This window comes from Nilaparvata lugens, chromosome 9 (genome assembly GCF_014356525.2).
Source record: "Nilaparvata lugens isolate BPH chromosome 9, ASM1435652v1, whole genome shotgun sequence".
Lineage (NCBI taxonomy): Eukaryota > Metazoa > Arthropoda > Insecta > Hemiptera > Delphacidae > Nilaparvata > Nilaparvata lugens.
The window spans coordinates 16748440-16769561 of NC_052512.1; the positions used below are offsets into that span (position 1 = coordinate 16748440).

The 21122-nt window shown below is 37.0% G+C and overlaps 1 protein-coding gene across 10 annotated transcripts in view; it reads left to right on the plus strand.

Annotated features, from left to right (window-relative positions):
* Positions 1-21122, plus strand: part of LOC111053289 (protein groucho) — a 107339-nt gene that overhangs the window by 72297 nt on the left and 13920 nt on the right. For 8 of the 10 annotated variants that reach the window (XM_039435563.1, XM_039435569.1, XM_039435562.1 and 5 more), the window contains 3 exons: positions 891-1103; positions 12796-12866; positions 14969-15218. In XM_039435563.1, the coding sequence (XP_039291497.1) occupies positions 891-1103; positions 12796-12866; positions 14969-15218 (534 nt within the window). The remainder of the gene's footprint in view (positions 1-890; positions 1104-12795; positions 12867-14968; positions 15219-21122) is intronic. The other 2 variants (XM_039435571.1, XM_039435570.1) reach the window with 1 other exon arrangement.

Below are 21122 nucleotides of genomic sequence, written 5' to 3' on the forward strand. Positions count from 1 at the left end.
AGCCTCTGAAGCCAACATCTAACTGCCAAATCCGCCCACCTTGACGTCACAACCAAGCTAACAACAATGCATTGAATAACAACAATGTAAGTTAAACACCACAAACACCTACACAACAAACTTTTGTGACGTCAAGGTGGGCGGATTTGGCAGTTAGATGTTGGCTTCATCGACTTTCAGTATGAATATACAATGGGCCGTGTCTAATGTTTCTGGTCTAAGGTTTCATTACAGTAGAGTATGCTGTAATGAGTATCATATGTTTATTTGTTCTGCAAACAGCTATTTACCGGATTGATGAAACGTTTATGCACGTACTTTGCGCACTAGAGTGGAAAAGTGATTCTTTGCGTTCTGTAATCAGTGGAGGAATGGTCAATTTTCAAGGTAACTGTAGAAACAATAATATATTGAACCAGTCACAAAAGCGCAAGTTAGGATTCTATTTACATTTTCTTGAATATATTTTGATTACCATAATCTTAGTAGAAAGAGTTGTATGGGAATGAGTGGAAACGATTCATAGATATTACTTGTTGAACGGCTGTTTCTAGATGACAGAGAGGCCCGATGCTTTTTCCTTCACTAATCATTGCCACTACCCAATAGAATTCTCCCTACTGTTGTGTCCATGCTACAAACTGTACAACGAGAAACCGGTTTCCCCTGTTCAGGTTGAAAGTAATATCTCTCAGACTATAGAGTCTATAGAAAGCATTGTCAAGGCAGAGAATCGACAACGATAAACCGGTTTCCCCTCTTCAAGTTTAAAGTAATATCTCAAAGATTAGAGAGAGCATTGTCATAAGGCAGAGATTCGGCAACGCTGTTCTGCTATTATTTTCTGTAACGAGGACCTTACTATATCATGTTGTGTCTGTATGTTGCAGATGGACAAACCCCCTACTCCGGTGTCGAAGGCAACCACCCCTACCCTGCCACCCCTGTTACCCGGGGCACCGGGGCCCAGCAAAGGGGGGCCCCCAGTGGGCGGGGCACCTCCCCCTCTGCTGATGGGGGGCCCCCCGGCGCCCCCTTTCGCCCGCGGGGCCAATGCCAACGACCCCTACAATGCAGCTAACCCTTACATTAGGCCCAACATGGTACGATTTACTTTTATCAGAAGCAATAAACATGAAATTAATTGAACGAGCGCTACTTTCAACTCACTGAAGGCCAAACTCATTGTCCGTCTGTTTGTATGTTCTACAATAACTTTAGAAAGAATCGATCAATCAGCTCCAAATTGACACTGCTCTGCAAACAAACATTCACAATTGAACGAGCGTTGGCGAGTCCTCACTTCCAACTTACTAAAGGCCAAAGTCGTTGTCAATCTTTTTGTATGTTCTACAATAACTTTAGAGAGAATTGATCAATCAGCTTCAAATTGACATTGCTCTGCAAACAACCATTCATAATTGAACGAGTGTTAGCGAGTCACTTTCAACTTACTGTAGACCAAAGTCGTTGTCCGTCTGTTTGTATGTTCTACAATAACTTTAGAAAGAATTGATCAATCAGCTTTAAATTACATTGCTCTGCAAACAACCATACACAATTGAACGAGCGTTAGCGAGTTCTCACTTTTGACTTACTGAAGGCCAAAGTCGTTGTCCGTCTGTTTGTATGTTCTACAATAACTTTTGAATTGATCAATCAGCTTCAAACTTTGAACACGTTCGAACCTTTTCATAGGTCAAGTTCGTTGGACAACAAAATTGACTCACACCTTCGTCCTCTCCCATGATATAACAAATAACATTGAAAGTGCATAGGGAAAAAATGTGTTTTGATTTATCATAATTTAGTCAGATGAAGAATTCATTGCATGCAATTACAACAGTTTTTTTTTTCATTTATTCATTCATAACATCAGTTGAGGCTATTTAGGAGTTATCACACAGACAGACCTTCATGCGCTGACACATGAATCTAGCTGGTTGATATACAACATAATTTACAACTTAGTTCAAAATATTTTAAGCTGCGTTTACATCAAAGTTATTAACAAAATGTTTATTTCTCCGTCCTTATAGATTCTATTAGATTGAACATAACTTATCATACACATGATGAACATATGAGTTTGTCAAGTTCCGTTCAATCTGATAGAATCTATAAGGAATATGTTAACAACTTTGGTGTAAACGCAGCTCAAGTTCAAAATACCTTAGTACCTCTAATCACTTATCGTATCTACTAATACAAAATAATTAAAATTAAAAATAATCTAATACCAATAATTATAAATAACTAGCCGTCAGGCTCGCTTCGCTCGCCATATCCGTCTAGCCAGGGGGGCTCCGCCCCCTGGACCCCCGACTGGATCGTCCAAGAATGAGATCAGCAGGCTCGCTTCGCTCGCTTCGCTCGCCTGCATTTTTCATTTCAGCATTTTTATCATATTTTAGGACGATCCAGTCGGGGGTCCAGACTAAACGTCTGGCTAAACGGATATGGCGAGCGGAGCGAGCCTGACGGCTAGTAATATAATATTCACAGGAAATATTTTTTCTCTGATTGAAGTAGCAGTGCCCAAACAATTTTTCCGCGATAAATGCATTTCAATCTTCAACTTGGTGCCAACCTAACAAAGTCAACTCAACTTAATGCCAACCTGACAAAATTATTAATTATTTAGTTACCAGTTAACAACTGTTTCGAAGAGGTACTCTCTCTAGATTATAGTTCTATATTAATATATGGTATGGATATTGTTTCAATTATAATTAAGAGAATAAGAAGAATATACATGCTAAAAGACGAACTTTAAACCCTTAAAAACCTCCCTTAGAGTTAAAATATTGCCAAAAGATTTCTTAGTGCGCCTCTAAAGGGCCAACTGAACATACTCACCAAATTTGAACGTTTTTGGTCCGGTAGATTTTTAGTTCTGCGAGTGAGTGAGTGAGTCAGTCAGTCAGTCAGTGAGTGAGTGCCATTTCGCTTTTATATATATATAGAAGAAGAAGATTAGATTGAACATAACTTATCATACACATGACGAACATATGAGTTTGTCAAGTTCCGTTCAATCTAATAGAATCTATAAGGAATATGTTAACATTTTGTTAATAACTTTGGTGTAAACGCAGCTTAAGTTCAAAATACCTTAGTACCTCTAATCACTTATCGTATCTACTAATACAAATAATTTAATTTAAAAAAAATCTAATACCAATAATTATAAATAATTATCAGCACATGAGAAGTCATTGTTAAGTACAGGTGTAGGTCAATTTCACATTAGCAGGTGCAAAAGATACATTATTCCCCAAGAATATGATTGATCATGTGGTCTATGTGCCATTTGCACAAAAGCCGGTTAAATTTTAACCGTGATTATTTCCACGAGAACCTATCAGAAAAGCCGTCTTATCAGGAAGGTCTTATCTGATTGGTTCTCGTGAAAATAATTACGGTTAAAATTTAAGCGGCTTTTGTGTAATCGGGCCTAATCATTGTAAATTGATGGGTTGTTTTAGATTTAAAGGAAATACAGTCGAACCTTCCTATAACCAACCTCCACTTAACGAAATCCTCTACACAACGAATTTTCATCTGGTCCCATGACATTTTTGAGTTTTGGCTGCTTATTTACCTCTATTTAACGTATTTTGGACCTCTCAACAACAAAGTTTTCTCTTGACTTCAACATACAAAGTGTAGTGTGTATAGGAAGCAGACGGTTATTTTCAAGGAATTGTTTAGTTTCAGCAGAAAGGTCAATAGACTAAAAATAATGGCAATTCAGGTAGGAAGAAGATAGGGTGGTAGACAGTCAATAGAGGGTGAAACACATGTTGGAAATTGAATGCAAGCTACTGGAAATTGAATTCCAAGAACTTGTTATTATTGCAGACCAGGCAGGTGAACGACTGGACTTCCCCATTCTTGCTTTTGTCACACATTTCAATTCTTTAAACTGTCTATGATGATGATAGCTGTGACGAACCTGAAGAGAAGAATCTGTCAGATCAAATAGTTCTAGAAGCTTTCAAAATTATCAGGCAAGGATTAAAACTGAATAATAGTGTGCCAGACATGTCTGACTGTTTGAATAGATGTCAGTCGTTTATGAAACATGATTTTTTTTATTCAAATGCAAAATTCAGCCGAAAATTACTCACTTTTTCAAATATAAAACATTAAAAAAATAGGAAAGTTGAGTTATTATAGTATTTATAGTGAAGTTATTGACAAAATAACCGTATTTTGCGTTCCATCCAATAGTAGTGTAAAGAGTTGAAAAATATTCCTACAGAGTATATACTTCGATTAAACTCTACTAATAGTACAAATCAAGCTCTCTGAAAATAAATTGGTGAGTTTACTTACTTATTACATTTTATAAATATTCAAAAAATGTGTTTTTTATTCTAAACTTCATGAATTTTCAAATTTCCATATTAATATTGGTACCCTACCTACGTTCGCGACGATGTTCTATGTACCATATTCATTTATTTACCGCCGTGATACGATGCTATAAGATCCATAGGATCGTGGCAGTTTTCTTGACAGAACCTCTCAATAACGAATACCTCTCTGCAGCGAATTTTTTCTCGGGATAATCGACTTCGTTATACAGAGGTTCAACTGTAGTATATTTCTGCCATTAATCAGATCGTGTATTTTCGCTGTGAACATAAAAATACACTTTATTTTCGCTCATTAATTATTGTATAAAAGTTGGCCTGTTTAATATTTCACTTTGGGTTATTTTTATTTAGAAAACTACTCTTCCAAGGACATTCTTCGTGTCTTGAGAATACTATAGTAGTATATTTGGACCTAAATTTCCTGATCAGGATGAAGAGGGTAAACGATTGACATTGATATCAATATGAAAATTATAAACCTTATCTGGTTTAAAATATATTCTGAATAAAACAATAAATCATATAAAACAAATAAAAAATTATTAAAATCATATAGAACATAATCTGAATACAGTACTACAAGTTGAGAATTGTATTTTTCAATTACCCATTTCTTTAATATGTGTAAACTCTAAGGTTCAACTTTAAGAAATTTATATTGATTTTAAATTGGTAATCAATAATTTTGATGTAAAGTGGACTGTATTGAATAGAAAAGAAACAAGTGATATCTCTACAGAAACAAGTACATGCAATGAATATATAAAAGAACAACTCACCGAAAATCTGCAGAGTACCTAATGTAATATTTATATTATTAAGCTTACAACTCCCAGGTAAGGTATTCAGGTGTCCCCGAGGTAGGAGATGAATCAAGGATGGTGAAAAGGCAAGCTTAATTGTCATCTACTGTTGGTAAATTCGGCTTCCATCATATAACGTTGCACGTATATTTCTGACGAGATATTTACAATGTCTTTAAAGACTATAGATCGGTGAACTTTCCAATCGAAAAATAATAGTTTAAAACTTTCAACTAAAGGGAATTTGGCAAACACTCTTCCACACGTAGGTTTATGGTGTACGATTTCACATTAATGAAAAAATAATAATTTGAAGAACAATTTTCTTCTGGGAATGATCGACGAATAATAATTATCAATTCCCGACTCGAGGCAAGCTATTACGAAGCGAGACTGAACTGAAAAAAACAGCCTAACCGGCTAGTGAGCGCGACGCACTCAAGTGAAAGAAATACGAACTGAACGAGGAGCGCGCGTCCAATTCAAAAACGAAAAATGAAAACTAGAGCTGGCTCCAACATCCCCCCCCGGCTGAAAAGCTATTTTCAGACAAGGCTAGAGAACAAAGAAACGAAAAAACAATGAATAAACGACGAAAGAAATAAAAATAAAACAAAACGAGAATAAAACAAAAAATGCAAAGGAAAATTATTGAGTAGGCAACGGATACAACTTTGTAGCCGGCCTTTTGAAGCGACCATTGGCGCACCGCACCATAGCCACTCGAACGACACCGTCAGCACCGGGAAATACTTCCTCAATCACCCCCATAGGCCATTTCAACGGTGCGACATTTGGTTGATCCACTAGGACGATTGTACCAACCGTGAGAGGGGTGGAATCCTTACACCATTTCACACGGGTTTGTAATTCATGTAAGTATTCTTTGCGCCAACGACTCCAGAAAGACTGAACCATTTCATTGACTAATTCAAACCGATCCAATCGATTCATTGGACGATCTTCCACATTTAACATAGGAAGGTACTTAAGAGGTGTCAAAGTGAGAAAATGAGCCGGTGTGAGGGCGAGGGGTTCACTCGGATCCGCGCTCATTTGACATAACGGGCGTGAGTTAGGTACAGCCTCAATTTGAACTAAGACAGTGTTCAATTCTTCGTAAGTCAACAACTGGTTACCAATAACTCGAAACAGGTGTGACTTTACTGATTTTATATTCGCCTCCCAAAGACCGCCGAAGTGAGGTGAACCTGGCGGGATGAAATTCCACTCAATGCTATGATCAGCAAGTTCATTCTGGAGCAGGTTTTGATATTCCTTGGAGTTCAGCATCCGTGACAATTTTATTAGCTCATCATAGGCGCCGACGAAGTTGGTACCATTATCGGAATACATGACCTTACAAGGACCTCGTCGAGCAAGGAAACGGCGAAAAGCTGATAAGAACATTTGGGTCGATAAGTCCGAAACTAATTCAATGTGAACGGCTTTAGTTGCCATACAGACAAAAAGACAAATGTACGATTTAAATATGAAAGGATTCCGACGCCTGGCCATGGTGATTCGAATGGGTCCACCATAATCAACTCCACATTTGACGAATGGTTTAGACGACAGAGTTCTACAGGCTGGCAGATTGCCCATTTTCGGCGGTGTAAGAGTGGGACGATAGTGAAAACACTTGTTACATTTTCGTACATGACTCCTTATAAGGACACGGGCTGATAAAATCCAATATTTTTGTCTCAAAATAGACGCCAATAAATGAGGTCCAGCGTGACAGTGCTTTTCATGAAAATAATCAATCAAAAGCGTGACCAATGGATCATTTTTCGGTAATATAATCGGATGATAGCTGTCATAATTCAACTCAGAATTTTGTAAACGTCCACCCACACGAATAATATCATGATCAAGAAAGGGTGACAGTTGTTGAAGATGAGAAGTACATTCTTTCCAGCTTTCAATTCCAGTAATTCTTTCGAAAAATGAATTTTTTGTACGACTTTACACAAATGTTTTTCTGCCAAATCGAAATCTAATTCATGAGGTTTAGGCAATAGACGAAGTACTTTCAATATTAACACCATGATACGCAATAGACGTTGGTAGTTGGAACAACGAGCAATTAAAAGATGAATCGAATTAATAGATGAATTTTCCGACTGTACTACAGTGACAATTGAGTGAACCTTGACCTCAGGTAGACACTCTATAGGTTCCAGATCGACCTTGACGGGCCAATCACTCTCTTCTAACATTAGCCAAGAGGGGCCAGACCACCACAAATCATGATTAATTATTTCAGAAGGGGATAAACCTCTCGAAATGGGATCAGCTGGGTTTGAATTTCCTGCCACGTGTAACCAGTCGTTGATAGGACAGTCTTGAATTTTCGTAACTCGATTAGCGACGAAAGATTGCCATCTGGATGGACAGCCCCTGATCCAATGTAAGACAACAGTAGAATCCGATAATGCAACAACGCGAGTCACGTGACAACGAAGGCTCAAAACAGAGACAACAACCTGTATTAATTCAGCGAGCAAGAGCGCTGCGCATAATTCAAGCCTAGGTATGGATAAAGTCTTAGATGGCGCGACTTTTGATTTAGCGCACAACAATGTGATAGTTGCAGGTTGCATATCCATTTGAGATTTTATGTAGATCACACCACCATAACCTAAAGTCGATGCATCACAGAAACCAATGACATTAATTTTCGAATCATTCATCACTCCTAAATGACGTGGTATGAAGAGATTGGACAATAAAAGGGAACTCCTTCTGACATGTCTCCCATTGAAGCGCAATAGAGAGAGGTACTGAATCGTCCCAATCAAGACCAGCATTCCATAATTGTTTAATTAAACATTTAAGAAACAAAGTTAGGGGTGACAAGAGTCCCAAAGGATCGAAAATGCGTGCTACTACCGATAAAATGTGACGTTTGGTAGGAACAGACTGATTAGGATTCACTGAAAAACAAAACGAATCACTACCAGGTTGCCATTTCAAACCTAGGACAGCCAACAAATTTCCCATCTCGAAATCTTTAGACAAGGCCGATTTTTCATCTTCCGAGAAATCATTCATCAATTCAGGTGAATTGGAACTCCATTTAGTAAGTTCGAATCCGCCTCTCTCGAACAATTCTTTAGCCTGACTACAAAGACGATTTGCTTCACCTAAAGAAGACACACTTGTCACCAAATCATCCATAAACATGTCACTCGGAATACGAGCTTTAGCATCGGGGAAATTTTCACCTTCTTCTTGAACAAGTTGATGGACAGTTCTGAGAGCTAGAAACGGTGACTCACTCAGACCAAATACGACAGTTTTTAATTCAAAAATTTGTATGGGATCATTGGACGAAAATCTCCATAACAAACGCTGAAATTTGCGACACGATTCATCGACAAGAATCTGTCTATACATCTGCTTTATATCAGCAGTTACAGCGATAGAAAATAACCGAAAATTGACTAACAGAACGAAAATATCCGTTTGCAACTTGGGGCCGATATGAAGTATATCATTCAATGATACTCCAGTAGTAGTTTTCGCGCCTGCGTCAAAGACAATACGCAAAGGCGTTGATTGACTCTGAGTTTTGATTACAGCATGATGAGGTATAAAATAACCACTTTTATCACTCTGATTTTTTATCAATTCCATGTGTCCTTGTTTGAGATAATCCAAGAGGACATCGTGATACACTAAACGCATGTTTGGATCACGTGCCAGTCGTTTCTCCAAACTGATGAGTCGACGTTCTGACATAGCATAAGAATCACCAAGACAATCAGGGGATTTTGAAAACGATAATGAGACAACGAATCTACCCGAATTTTCACGACGAACGGACGATGCAAAATCCTTCTCGCATTCCAACTCATCAGCAGTGAGTTGTTTTCCTACATCTGGAACACTTTCCACTTCCCAAAATTTTCGAACTAACTTATCCAACGGTGATGTTAGACAAGTCATCAAACACGTTGAATTTTCTGAAGATTGAGTTAAAATAGGGGCTCTACCCATCAAAATATAACCGAAAACACTTTCCAAGGCCATCAAATAATTCGAATCAATTTCCACACGACCATTTCGGAAAATATGGGGCACTAATTCAGCTCCTATAATAGCGTCAATTTCGCTGGGAATGTGATAACTTTCATCAGCAAGTCGAAGACCAAACAAATTTGATAATTTAGAATTATCAATTTTACTAGTGGGAAGCTGTTCCATGATTTTTTCGACAACTAATGGTTCAATGGAAAATTTAACACTAGAATCGAGTCGAGATTGAAGCGTGACAAAAGTACGACCAAAAACTGATTGCGAATTTCCGCCAAAACCATTCACAATTAATTGGAAAGGAGAAATCGATAGTTGCAATTTACGACAAAGTTTACGAGTAATGAAATGACTTTGACTAGCTGAATCAACTAAAACTCTTATTTTGTGCAATCTACCTCTCTTATCAGATACCTCGACTTGAGCAGTTGATAGTAGAACACTATACGGTGCCGACTTCGAATCGATAGAACAACAGGTAATAGTATTATTTTCTACCTTTTTCGCATCCGAATTTGAAGCATTTCCGAAATGTAAAAGCGAATTATGCTTCTGACTACATTCCTCGCAGTTGGAAGAAGTACAATCTTTACTACGATGGGCTGGGGAGAAACATTTCAAACAGCAACCCTTCTCCTTAACAAAACGAAAACGGTCCCAAGGTGATAACTGACGAAAAAGACGACAATTGATCAATTTATGATTTGTCATCGAACATTTCAGACATTCTGATATTTTTACCGGTGATTTGGTCACTTGCGAATTCGATTGAACAACCAACACTTTGGATTTTGGTATTGGTTTCACTACTGGCTTGCATTGTTTAGACGATTCGTCATGCGGTAACGATTTAATCTGCCTTTCGATGAATGAAACAAAATCAGTATATGTGGGATCATCCTTAGTATGAACTGAAGCTTCAAATGCCTTTCGAGAAACAGGATCTAAAATTTTCAACGCTTGGAACAGAAATATTGCATCAGATACATCTTCACCTCGTAGGCGTTTTAAAGCAGTAATTGAACCACAGAACTGATCGACTATAGAAACTAAACCTGCACGAGACTCAGATTTTAGACAATTGAATTCGAAAATTTGTTTCAAGTACACATTTGAGAGTGAGCGGGGGTCATTGAACCGCTTAATTAATGCATCCCAAATAATTTCATAATTATTAGCAATAGGTGGTAGATGACGTGAAATATTAGCCGCTTCTCCAGATAGTTTGGACACCAGATATTGGACCTTTTGTTGATTTGGAATCGATTTGTTGTCATGAATCATGCATTTAAACATTTCGTAGAATACCGCCCATTTTGATTGATCTCCGTCGAACACAGGAATTTCAATTTTCGGTAAAATATTAGACGAATCCTTATTGGAAGATACAGGTTGAGCCGGGGTAGAAACACTAGGTACAACCTGACTGCGTTTTTTCAATTCACTAGCAATTGCTTCCATATGTTCGAACATTTCCATATGTGAACTACTAAATTTGGGTACAAATTCCGGGTCTTTTTCCATTTCAAGCTCCTGTATTTCCATTTCAACAGCTTCATAATCCTGAACAGTTTTAAGAGTGGAACTATAGAGAATTAGAAATTGTTTAGCACTAGCTTCTTCTTTTAAAGCCTTTTTCGACAAATCGAAAGTACGTTGAATACGATAGAAATATTGCTCAAGTTTAGCTCGTTTGAGCTTTAACTTCTTTTCACTCATGATTGGATATTGGAAAGGTCTTAATGATTTTCATTTACTAATTTTTGAATAAAATTACGAATGCAACAATGAACGATTTTCATTGATGATTCAAGCAAGCAAAATGATAATGTTAGTACAAATTGAACAGAGAAAGCTCAATAGACGAAGCAAGCTAAGCGATAACGTTATCAGCATTGCAAAGTAACGGTTCCGATCGGACAATAGAGATAAGAGTGAACCAACTTGATCGGCTCAATTCATAATGTACAAACAGGTTTGAACCCTAGCATGCACAAACGATTTACAATAAAATTGGATAAGTGCTTGCCAAATATTTGAATAAAAAATAGCCAATAAAATCCGGCCCGGAGGACCAGTGTAAACTCTAAGGTTCAACTTTAAGAAATTTATATTGATTTTAAATTGGTAATCAATAATTTTGATGTAAAGTGGACTGTATTGAATAGAAAAGAAACAAGTGATATCTCTACAGAAACAAGTACATGCAATGAATATATAAAAGAACAACTCACCGAAAATCTGCAGAGTACCTAATGTAATATTTATATTATTAAGCTTACAACTCCCAGGTAAGGTATTCAGGTGTCCCCGAGGTAGGAGATGAATCAAGGATGGTGAAAAGGCAAGCTTAATTGTCATCTACTGTTGGTAAATTCGGCTTCCATCATATAACGTTGCACATATATTTCTGACGAGATATTTACAATGTCTTTAAAGACTATAGATCGGTGAACTTTCCAATCGAAAAATAATAGTTTAAAACTTTCAACTAAAGGGAGTTTGGCAAACACTCTTCCACACGTAGGTTTATGGTGTACGATTTCACATTAATGAAAAAATAATAATTTGAAGAACAATTTTCTTCTGGGAATGATCGACGAATAATAATTATCAATTCCCGACTCGAGGCAAGCTATTACGAAGCGAGACTGAACTGAAAGAAACAGCCTAACCGGCTAGTGAGCGCGACGCACTCAAGTGAAAGAAATACGAACTGAACGAGGAGCGCGCGTCCAATTCAAAAACGAAAAATGAAAACTAGAGCTGGCTCCAACAATATGTGAATATTTCCTATTTTAGTGATAATAATGTGAAATCTTTCTCCTATGTTTGGTTTTGAAGCATCTTAATTTAAAAATCGCCATTTTGTGAAAATAATTGAGAACCAACTGAAAATTTTGTGAAGTGAACAACTACAAGACTCAACCTATTTCGGACTATGTATAACCTTATTTAGATTTGGGAGAGGAATAGCACAAGGTTACCTTATCTTTTCTCTCCTTATAATTTTTGATGATATACTTGTTGTATGAATCAATAAAAAAAGAATAAAAAGACTTGAGAAAAATATCCGCTTTGCAAAATATTGTGCGACCTTTTTGTGCAAGTTGCAAGACCATATTCGACTTTAATTTAGTTTGACAACACAGTAATTCTGGGTTGTCTCATTTGATAAATTCTGTTATATTCTTTATTCTTCATTGATCCATACAATAAGTAGCCTACATCAACAAAATGATAGGGAGAGAAAAAATAGGTACCGTAACCTTGTTCTATTCCTCTTCCAAATTTAGATAAGGTTACACATAGTCCGAAATAGGTTAAATCTTGTAGATTTTCACTTCACAAAATCTTCATGTATTAAGGGTTTGAAATCTTTGAATGAAGCGTCGCAAAAACGCACAATTTGGCAACCGAGTCTCAACTTTGTCCAGGTCTGAATTTGTTTTTCACAGAGTATAATTCTACATCTTGATGTGATTGTCATATATTCCTACATGGTTTTTACTAATTCTCAATTATATTTTTAGTTTTCTTTTCTTAATTAATTTTGTTATTTCCAGATGGGAGGATATGATGCTCATCCACATGCTAGGTCTGGGACGAACGGTATTGGAACTCCAGGAGGAAAACCGTGAGTAAATTAAATGAATAAATGAATATAATTTTATTGCCGCTCTACATTACAATAGTTTTGGACAAGGTCAGAAATTGTTGTTCAGATGTCAGTAATTTAACAGTGTAATAGAATGAATAAGTACTTTCACTTGATTATTCAACAACAATCATCTGCAAATAACACCTAATGACGTACTAAACACGAACTAATTAATAATACGCACAAAAAACTAACAAGACCTACTCTAGAACATGGTACGCCATAGTGGAGTAGGTCAATTTCCACACAGAAAAAACTAAACATGTAGAGGACACATTATACAATTTTTTGTAACTAACTATTGTATGTAATATTGTAATTTATCTAATATTTTGTGTAATTGATGTTGTAGTTTTAGTTTTTTTTTTGGAAGTAAACATTTTATTTATTTATTCTATTCAACTGCAGTGAGAACCACGCTATGATGGCAGTGGAGAAAGATATGAAAACAGCGTTGCTTATTCTCTGCAGTCAGTAGAGGATAGCTGATGCCGGTATTATGTGATTTACTATCAACTGTTCATTCAAAAAATCAAATAAAAATTTTTATTTACAATTGAGGGTCCTGCCAAACCCGAAAGATTTTCGGCGGGTGCCCAGTTACAAAAAAATACGAGTTACAAAGATAAATAAACTTAGACAAAATAAATATTACACTTAGATTTTAAAAGTATAAGATGAAAGAAAACAAATAAAAATTCAAAAAGAAAATATGAAATATACATCAGATTTTGATAGAGTATTAATAGAAAAAGGGAAAATAACAAAAATTTATTAGAAAGGAATGAAATAAAAAGGAAAGGGGAAAAATTGTTTAACACAACAGTAATAATACATTTTTATTGTTGAGGCGGCGGCAGTGACAATAAAAAGAGAATTTTTTAAAACTTCAGTCAGCGAATATTGAAAAATTCCAATAATTTAAGCATGCTGTCATTTATTTAACTTCACGTTTCTTGAATTATGTTTCTTGTTTGAAATAATCGATTACATTTCATTCACCAAATGACTCAATTTTCATGATTGTGATTGAATATTCTATTAATGAATTATATTTCTACATTGTTGAAGAGCAATCTGGCAGCTTTGCAGAGCTAGAGAAGGATAGGACTATCTGATTTATCGAATGATAGACAAGGATAGCAACACCAATATTGATCATGTTGGTAATTTTCTCTTCGCTGCTCAATTGGAGTTTGAATTTTTTATCATCATAAAATATCGGGGCACCAAGCTCCGCTCGTTACTTTTATTTATTGATAAACCGAACACAGTTCTCTAAAATGATTGTGTTTATATTTCATAGTTGGCTATATATGTCATCTCATGAATTTCGGGGATGCAATATTTTGATTTTTCACATACTCACTCGCTCACTCAATTTTTTACTATCCACAGCAGTTTCAGCCAAGGATGAATTACCCTTTTAATGTCCTTCAGCGAGTTTTCCCAAGGATGAGACCTAGTGCAATCGAATTTTATATCATAAACCTACTATGCTATGTTCCAAATTTCGTGAAAATCGTTAGAGCCGTTTTCGAGATCCGTTGAACATGAATAACCAGATATAAAAATACAAATATACATATAAATATAAAGAAAATAAAAATCTCAGTACCCTCTTTTTGAAATATTTTATCACAAAATGTTTCGGACATTTATGCCATTTTCAAGTTGTGATAAAATATTTCGAAAAAGGGTACTGAGATTTTCATTTTCTTTATTTTTATATTACAAGTAGCCCTATACAGAAAAGAGATAAAAATATACATATATATGGAAATTGCTCGCTCAATATAATAGGATTGTAATTTTCCAGTGATCTATTTATTGTTATTGGCTGTTTATGTTATGTTAGAAGTGTCATCTAAAAAATAGTAATTGCTCTTCTCAAGTGCTTTCTTGTAAAAATAGTGAATAAATAAATAAATAAATTCTTCTCGCTGATGACAAAACATGCTATCATGCACACACACGTGTGCATGATAACATGCATGTTTAAAATGCATTTCCTACCGTTAGTGGCAAGCCAAACACGTCACAAATTAATTAATAAATAGATGAAACAAATGTTCCAGTGCCTACTCATTTCACATGAATGGCGAAGGCCAGCTACAGCCGGTGCCGTTCCCGCCGGATGCGCTGATTGGTCCGGGCATTCCACGGCACGCGCGCCAAATCAACACCCTGTCTCACGGCGAGGTGGTCTGCGCCGTCACCATCTCCAACCCCACCAAGTACGTCTACACCGGCGGCAAGGGATGCGTCAAGGTGTGGGACATCAGTCAACCCGGCTCCAAGTCGCCTGTCTCGCAGCTTGACTGTCTGGTAAATAATCATACCTAACATAACAGTTGACAACACTTAACCTAACAAATAACCACACCTAACCTAACAAATAATCACACCTAACCTAACCAAGTTTGTCTACCAACGGCAAGGGATGCGTGAAGGTCTGGGACATCAGTCAACCCGGTTCCAAGTCGCCTGTCTTGCAGCTCTAATTACATCTTTCAGGATATGAAAATAACAATGAGGGCCGGTTCCCGAGCTCAGGATTCAGCTATTGTTTATTGTTTTTGAAGAAACGGATTCAAGGATCCAAAGGTTCAAAGAACCCTCCACGTCAACCGAAGCTTATTGTGTTCCCTAGTAGTGAGTTAGTTAGGCAAACCAATACCTATGTCCCTTACAAGAACTAGGAGTTTTTCCCTATACTAATAATAATAATCAATTTATTTGTTTACATTAATCATACAAATAGAGTTGAGCCAACAAACAGTAAAAAAATAAACTCTCTACATAACAATATACAAATAAACAACAATATTACACAATTTTGATGGTAAAGGTTACAATATTTCCTATGAGGAATAATTAGCTTCTGATCACTCTCAAACAAGATCACATATCATTTGTCTTATTTCTAATGCTTCAACCACATAGATGAAAACTCTGTTTATTTTTCCTCCGTCAGATTCGACAGTAATACCATTAACCTGTCCTCATTATTCACTATATTTCGACAATATAGCCTATATCCAGAAATTTAATTCTACATCCTCTATACATGGGGCAGCGCAACAAAAAAATGTTCTAGAGTTTCTAATTCCCCGTAATTACAAATTCCCTATTTCCCCTATACTAACATCCCATCCATCACCTGGTTGCAATCCTTGTCGCAATCCAGTGTGATATGCTTGGCAGTCTCTTCAGACTGATTAGTCCTCGTGACCTACGTGAGTTTCAATCCTGGCCTTTTTGTAGGTCTTTCCACTGAGAGAGGGGACGCTAAAGTGCCTCTAGGGCGCCCAGCCACCCTCGACTCAGCCTCTTGACCCACATTTATGCCTGGTTTTTCACCCATCACTGGTCTCTTGTGTTTTTCCTTTTTGCCGCTCCGAAACTTCGCAGGGTCAAAAGCCTCTTCTCTCCCAAGAAGTCTTGCCTAAATGGCTGCCCTTCTTCGAGCAGTGGTGAGTTGGCCTCTCCACCCACAAACTCGTGACCTACGTGAGTTCCACTCATGGCTTTTCTGTATAGGTCCTTCCGCTGAGAGAGGGGACGCCAAAGTGCCTCTAGGGCGCCCGGCCACCCTCGAATCAGCCTCTCGACCCACATTTGTGCCTGGAGTTTCGCCCATCTCTGGTCTCTTGGGTTTTTCTTTTTGCCCCTCCGAAACTGCCCTGATGGGGCAGATCCCGTGGGTTTGAAGGCAAGGCTACTTCTGGAGTTAACTTTAGGTCCATTTCAGTCGCCTCCTATGACAAGCAGGGATACTGTGGGTGAATTCTGGTTTTCAACACATTCTTGAGTACGATGATCGACTCAAAGCTCCCCCAATCCACAGGATTCAGCTAAGTTCTAGACTTTGAACAGCTGGAGTCAGAAAATTCGCTTTACATAGTCATAGTTCTTATGATAATCTTCATTTTATAATTTCTATGTTTGGAAACGTTTTCCCTTGACGAAATGAAACATTCCTAAATAATTCAAACTAGCTGAAACCTTACACTATTTGCTCTTTATTTTGTGTTCAATTTTCTAGTTTTTCTAAATTTAATTTAAACATAGACTGCGACTACGCCCCGTCTCGGAAAGCCAATTTTCTGACTACAACTGTTTAAAGTCTAGAACTTAGCTAAATTTCGAGCTCGGAAACCAGCCCTTAGTCCATCAAGACTTCTTGAGGCATACCTTCAATGAGGCATGCAATTTATAGTCTACACAGCAAATGATTTTTTATTTACCAAGTTACATTAAGATAATGAATTGCATGCGTCATGACATGTAATTTATAATTAACTCGACAGCTGATTTATGATGAATGATTCTATAGTCTGATTTTTACTTTCCTTGCCCTATTACAATAGGTAAGGAAAGTATTGCTTTCCGAAAAAAATTAAGGTACCCCAATTTCTAAATTTCTATACGTTTCAAGGTCCCCTGAGTCCAAAAACGTGGTTTTTGGGTATTGGTCTGTATGTGTGTGTGTGTGTGTGTGTGTTGTGTGTGTGTGTGTGTGTGTGTGTGTGTGTATGTATGTGCGTCTGTGTACACGATATCTCATCTCCCAATTAACGGAATGACTTGAAACTTGAAATTTGGAACGTAAGGTCCTTACAATACAAGGATCCGACACGAACAATTTCGATCAAATGCGATTCAAGATGGCGGCTAAAATGGTGAACATGTTGTCAAAAACAGGGTTTTTCGCGTTTTTCTCGAAAACGGCTCCAACGATTTTGATTAAAGTTATAACTGAAATAGTCATTGATAAGCTTCATCAACTGCCACAAGTCCCATATCTGTAAAAATTTCAGGAGCTCCGCCCCATCTATGCAAAGTTTGATTTTAGATTCTCAATTATCAGGCTTCAAATACAATTTCAACGGAAAATTTCGAGTGGAAAAGATTGAGCATGAGAATCTACAATTAATGTTCAGTAACATTTTCACCTAAAATTCAAAATAAGCTCGAAATTCGAGAAAATGTGATTATCCAATTGCAAACTGTTGATTCTATTTAATGATCCACTATGAAGAACCTCGTGTGTCCCCAGAGTTATTGTCCTGTCACCAGCTGGCTCAAATCTTTGAATAGTAGACTTGAGATGCGCGGGAACACTAGCGTCAGGTGATCAATTTTCATAACGGCAAGGAAAGTTGTGTGAGTGCTCCACACCAGATTTTTACTTTAATATTGGCGTATGAAGGAGGCTCCTTTTTCCTTTTATATTATCCTTGAAATGCAGAATTTCCAAAAACCTTGTATATACGTCGACGCGCAATTAAAAAAGGAACATACCTGTCAAATTTCATGAAAATCTATTACTGCGTTTCGCCGTAAATGCGCAACATATAAACATTTAAACATTAAGAGAAATGCCAAACTGTCGACTTGAATCTTAGACCTCACTTCGCTCGGTCAACAAGGGTTCCAAGTGACTTGGATCCCTTGTTTACAGGACGACGGTTGCTCGTATCCATCAAATTGAATTTAACCTTGATTAAGCCATGTCACCTAACGAAAGATACCTCAAGAACCAATTAGCGAATCAGATAATATTGCAATGAGGTCATTAATCATTGTTCAATTGCTGGTAAATTTGATAGATTTATGTGTAGCTAGACAATAGAGAGGGCACCCATTTGTCCTGGAGTTTGGGAACGGGCTCCAAAGGCGGATGAACTGCAAAATGCGGTCAACGGCATAGAGATGAGGAAGAAAGGAAGGACGAGCACCTCATTAAAGATCCACACAGGATAAGTCCTAGTAGAATCTAATGGCTATGCTTGCAGCGAAATTCAATTCCGGAGTAAGCTCCTCAATCGGATCTCCGGGAGGAGCAGTTTCAAGTGTAACTGAGAGATTGAAGTGCCAGAATGAGATCAGGATTGGCACATGGAATGTGAAAACTATGAGTCAGAGCGGTAAAATTCACAATGCGATACAGGAGATGACTCACATGAAATTGAGTGTGATGGGAGTATGTGAAATGCGATGGCCAGGCTCCGGTTCCCTAAAAATGAAAATACGCTCGAAATCCGAGAAAATGTGATTATTAAATTGCAAACTGTTGGCAGCTGTTGGTTCTATTAAATCATTCACTAAGAAGAGATAGCAGACCTCGTGTGTTTCCAGCGTTATTGACCCATCACCAGCTGTCTCATATCTTTGAGTAGTAGACTTGTGATGCGCGAGTACACTAGCGTCAGTTGATCAATTTTCATAACGGCAAGGAAAGTTGTGTGAGTGCGCCACACCAGATTTTTTATGGTAATCTTTATTTTATAATTTCTATGTTTGGAAACGTTTTCCCTTGACGAAATGAAACATTCCTGAATAATTCAAACTAGCTTAAACCTCACACTATTTTCTCTTTATTTTATTTTGTGTTCAATTTCAAGGTGTGTGACTCAAATGTTTATTGACTGTGCCTATACGATATGTTATTATAATGTGGACAATAAATAAAATTCGAATTTGAATATCCATTAACTATTTATGATTCCCGGGCTGACAAATAATTTTTGAATAGTAGCGCTCATCGAATTTCCATCTATAGTGAGGTCCACGTTATAATGACAGTATTTGATAAACTTTGATGTTGCTATCCTTCTCTATCATTCGATAAAGCAGGTAGTACTATCCTTTTCTAGATCCGCAACGATGCCAAATCTGTTTTTGACAGTGTAGAAATATAATTAATTAAGGCAGAGAATCAGCAACGCTGTTCTTCTATCTATATCCACTGCCATTATAACGTGGACCTTACTATAGCTGTTTACCCTGTTGTCAATATTTGCAGTAGCAGAAGTCTTCGGGGTGATTCACAGCATTTATTTGAATTTTTGTTTAATAATAATTACTATATACATTAATGAAATGAAAATACTCTTTATTAGGCGGAGTTAGGACTAGAAAGCCAGCCCTTTCTACCACTCAACCTTACAGGCAAATAATAATACATTACAATAAGAAATAATACAAAAGAACTATAACAATATGAAACTGAGAATAATGCATAAAATTGTAAATAAAAATCAACCATTTTTGTCTGGTGAAAAAGTAAATTAAGTAAATCAATCAATTACAAAATAACTAAAAATAATAATAAATAAATTCAAGTAAATAATATAGGAAGAACGTTGATACAAAGAAAATTCAGCAAAAATCATTCATACAACATTCACACAGCCCACAAATTGCATCGCAACTAGCCACCATCGCACTACCCCCGCAGACCCGCCAATAACAGTCGCCTGACCTCCACCCCAAAGCGAGCATGTCCTTCAATACTCCTAATCTCATCGGGAAGATTGTTCCAATGTCTGCATGCCGTGATGGTAAACGACTTTTCGAAAGTTGCTGTCCTGTATATAGGAAAATACAGCAGTGAGTCCCCACGACGAGTTGCTCGCACACTGACCTCAGACAGAAACTTGAAGCTCTCAGACAGATAGGAAGAAGATTTAGCATACAATAATTGTATGTTTTTGAGAGCTTCCTAAGATTATTTTCAGATTTGAGGTGAAAATCATTGTCAAAGCATTCAATACACACAAAGAAAAAAACAAATCATAAATGAATCTTCTGCTCTTCTACATAATTCGATGTAATGAAATAAAAATTCTCAAGTAGGCTACCCTTTTGAAATGTTCTATTTTTTATATGTTTTTGGATGTTTTGTGGTGGCCCTATAAGGAAAGGTGCATATGAAGGGGTTTTAATGCACGGGGTCCAAGTGGCATATTGTTAGTTCCCAGAATTGAGCCTTAAGTTTACTTACATTAATTAATTCTTCATTCATGAAATGAATATAAAAAATGATATTCACCTATTCCTATAACTATTCAGTATACTTTTACCAAATCAAACGTACAGTTTCATGTCTCAAATTGCTCTCCTTTTTCAATTATCAGCTAAATAGTGATAAGAAGTATCACTTGTACCCCTTGTTTACTAAACAAAACTCTATTGTCTAGCTACACATAAATCTATCAAATTTACCAGCAATTGAACAATGGTTAATGACGTCATTGCAATATTATCTGATTCGCTAATTGGTTCTTGAGGTATCTTTCGCTTGGTGACATGGCTTAATCAAGGTTAAATTTAATTTTATGGATACGAGCAACCGTTGTCCTGTAAACAAGGGATCCAAGTCACTTGGACCCCTTGTTGACCGAGCGAAGTGAAGTCGACAGTTTGGCATTTCTCTTAATGTTT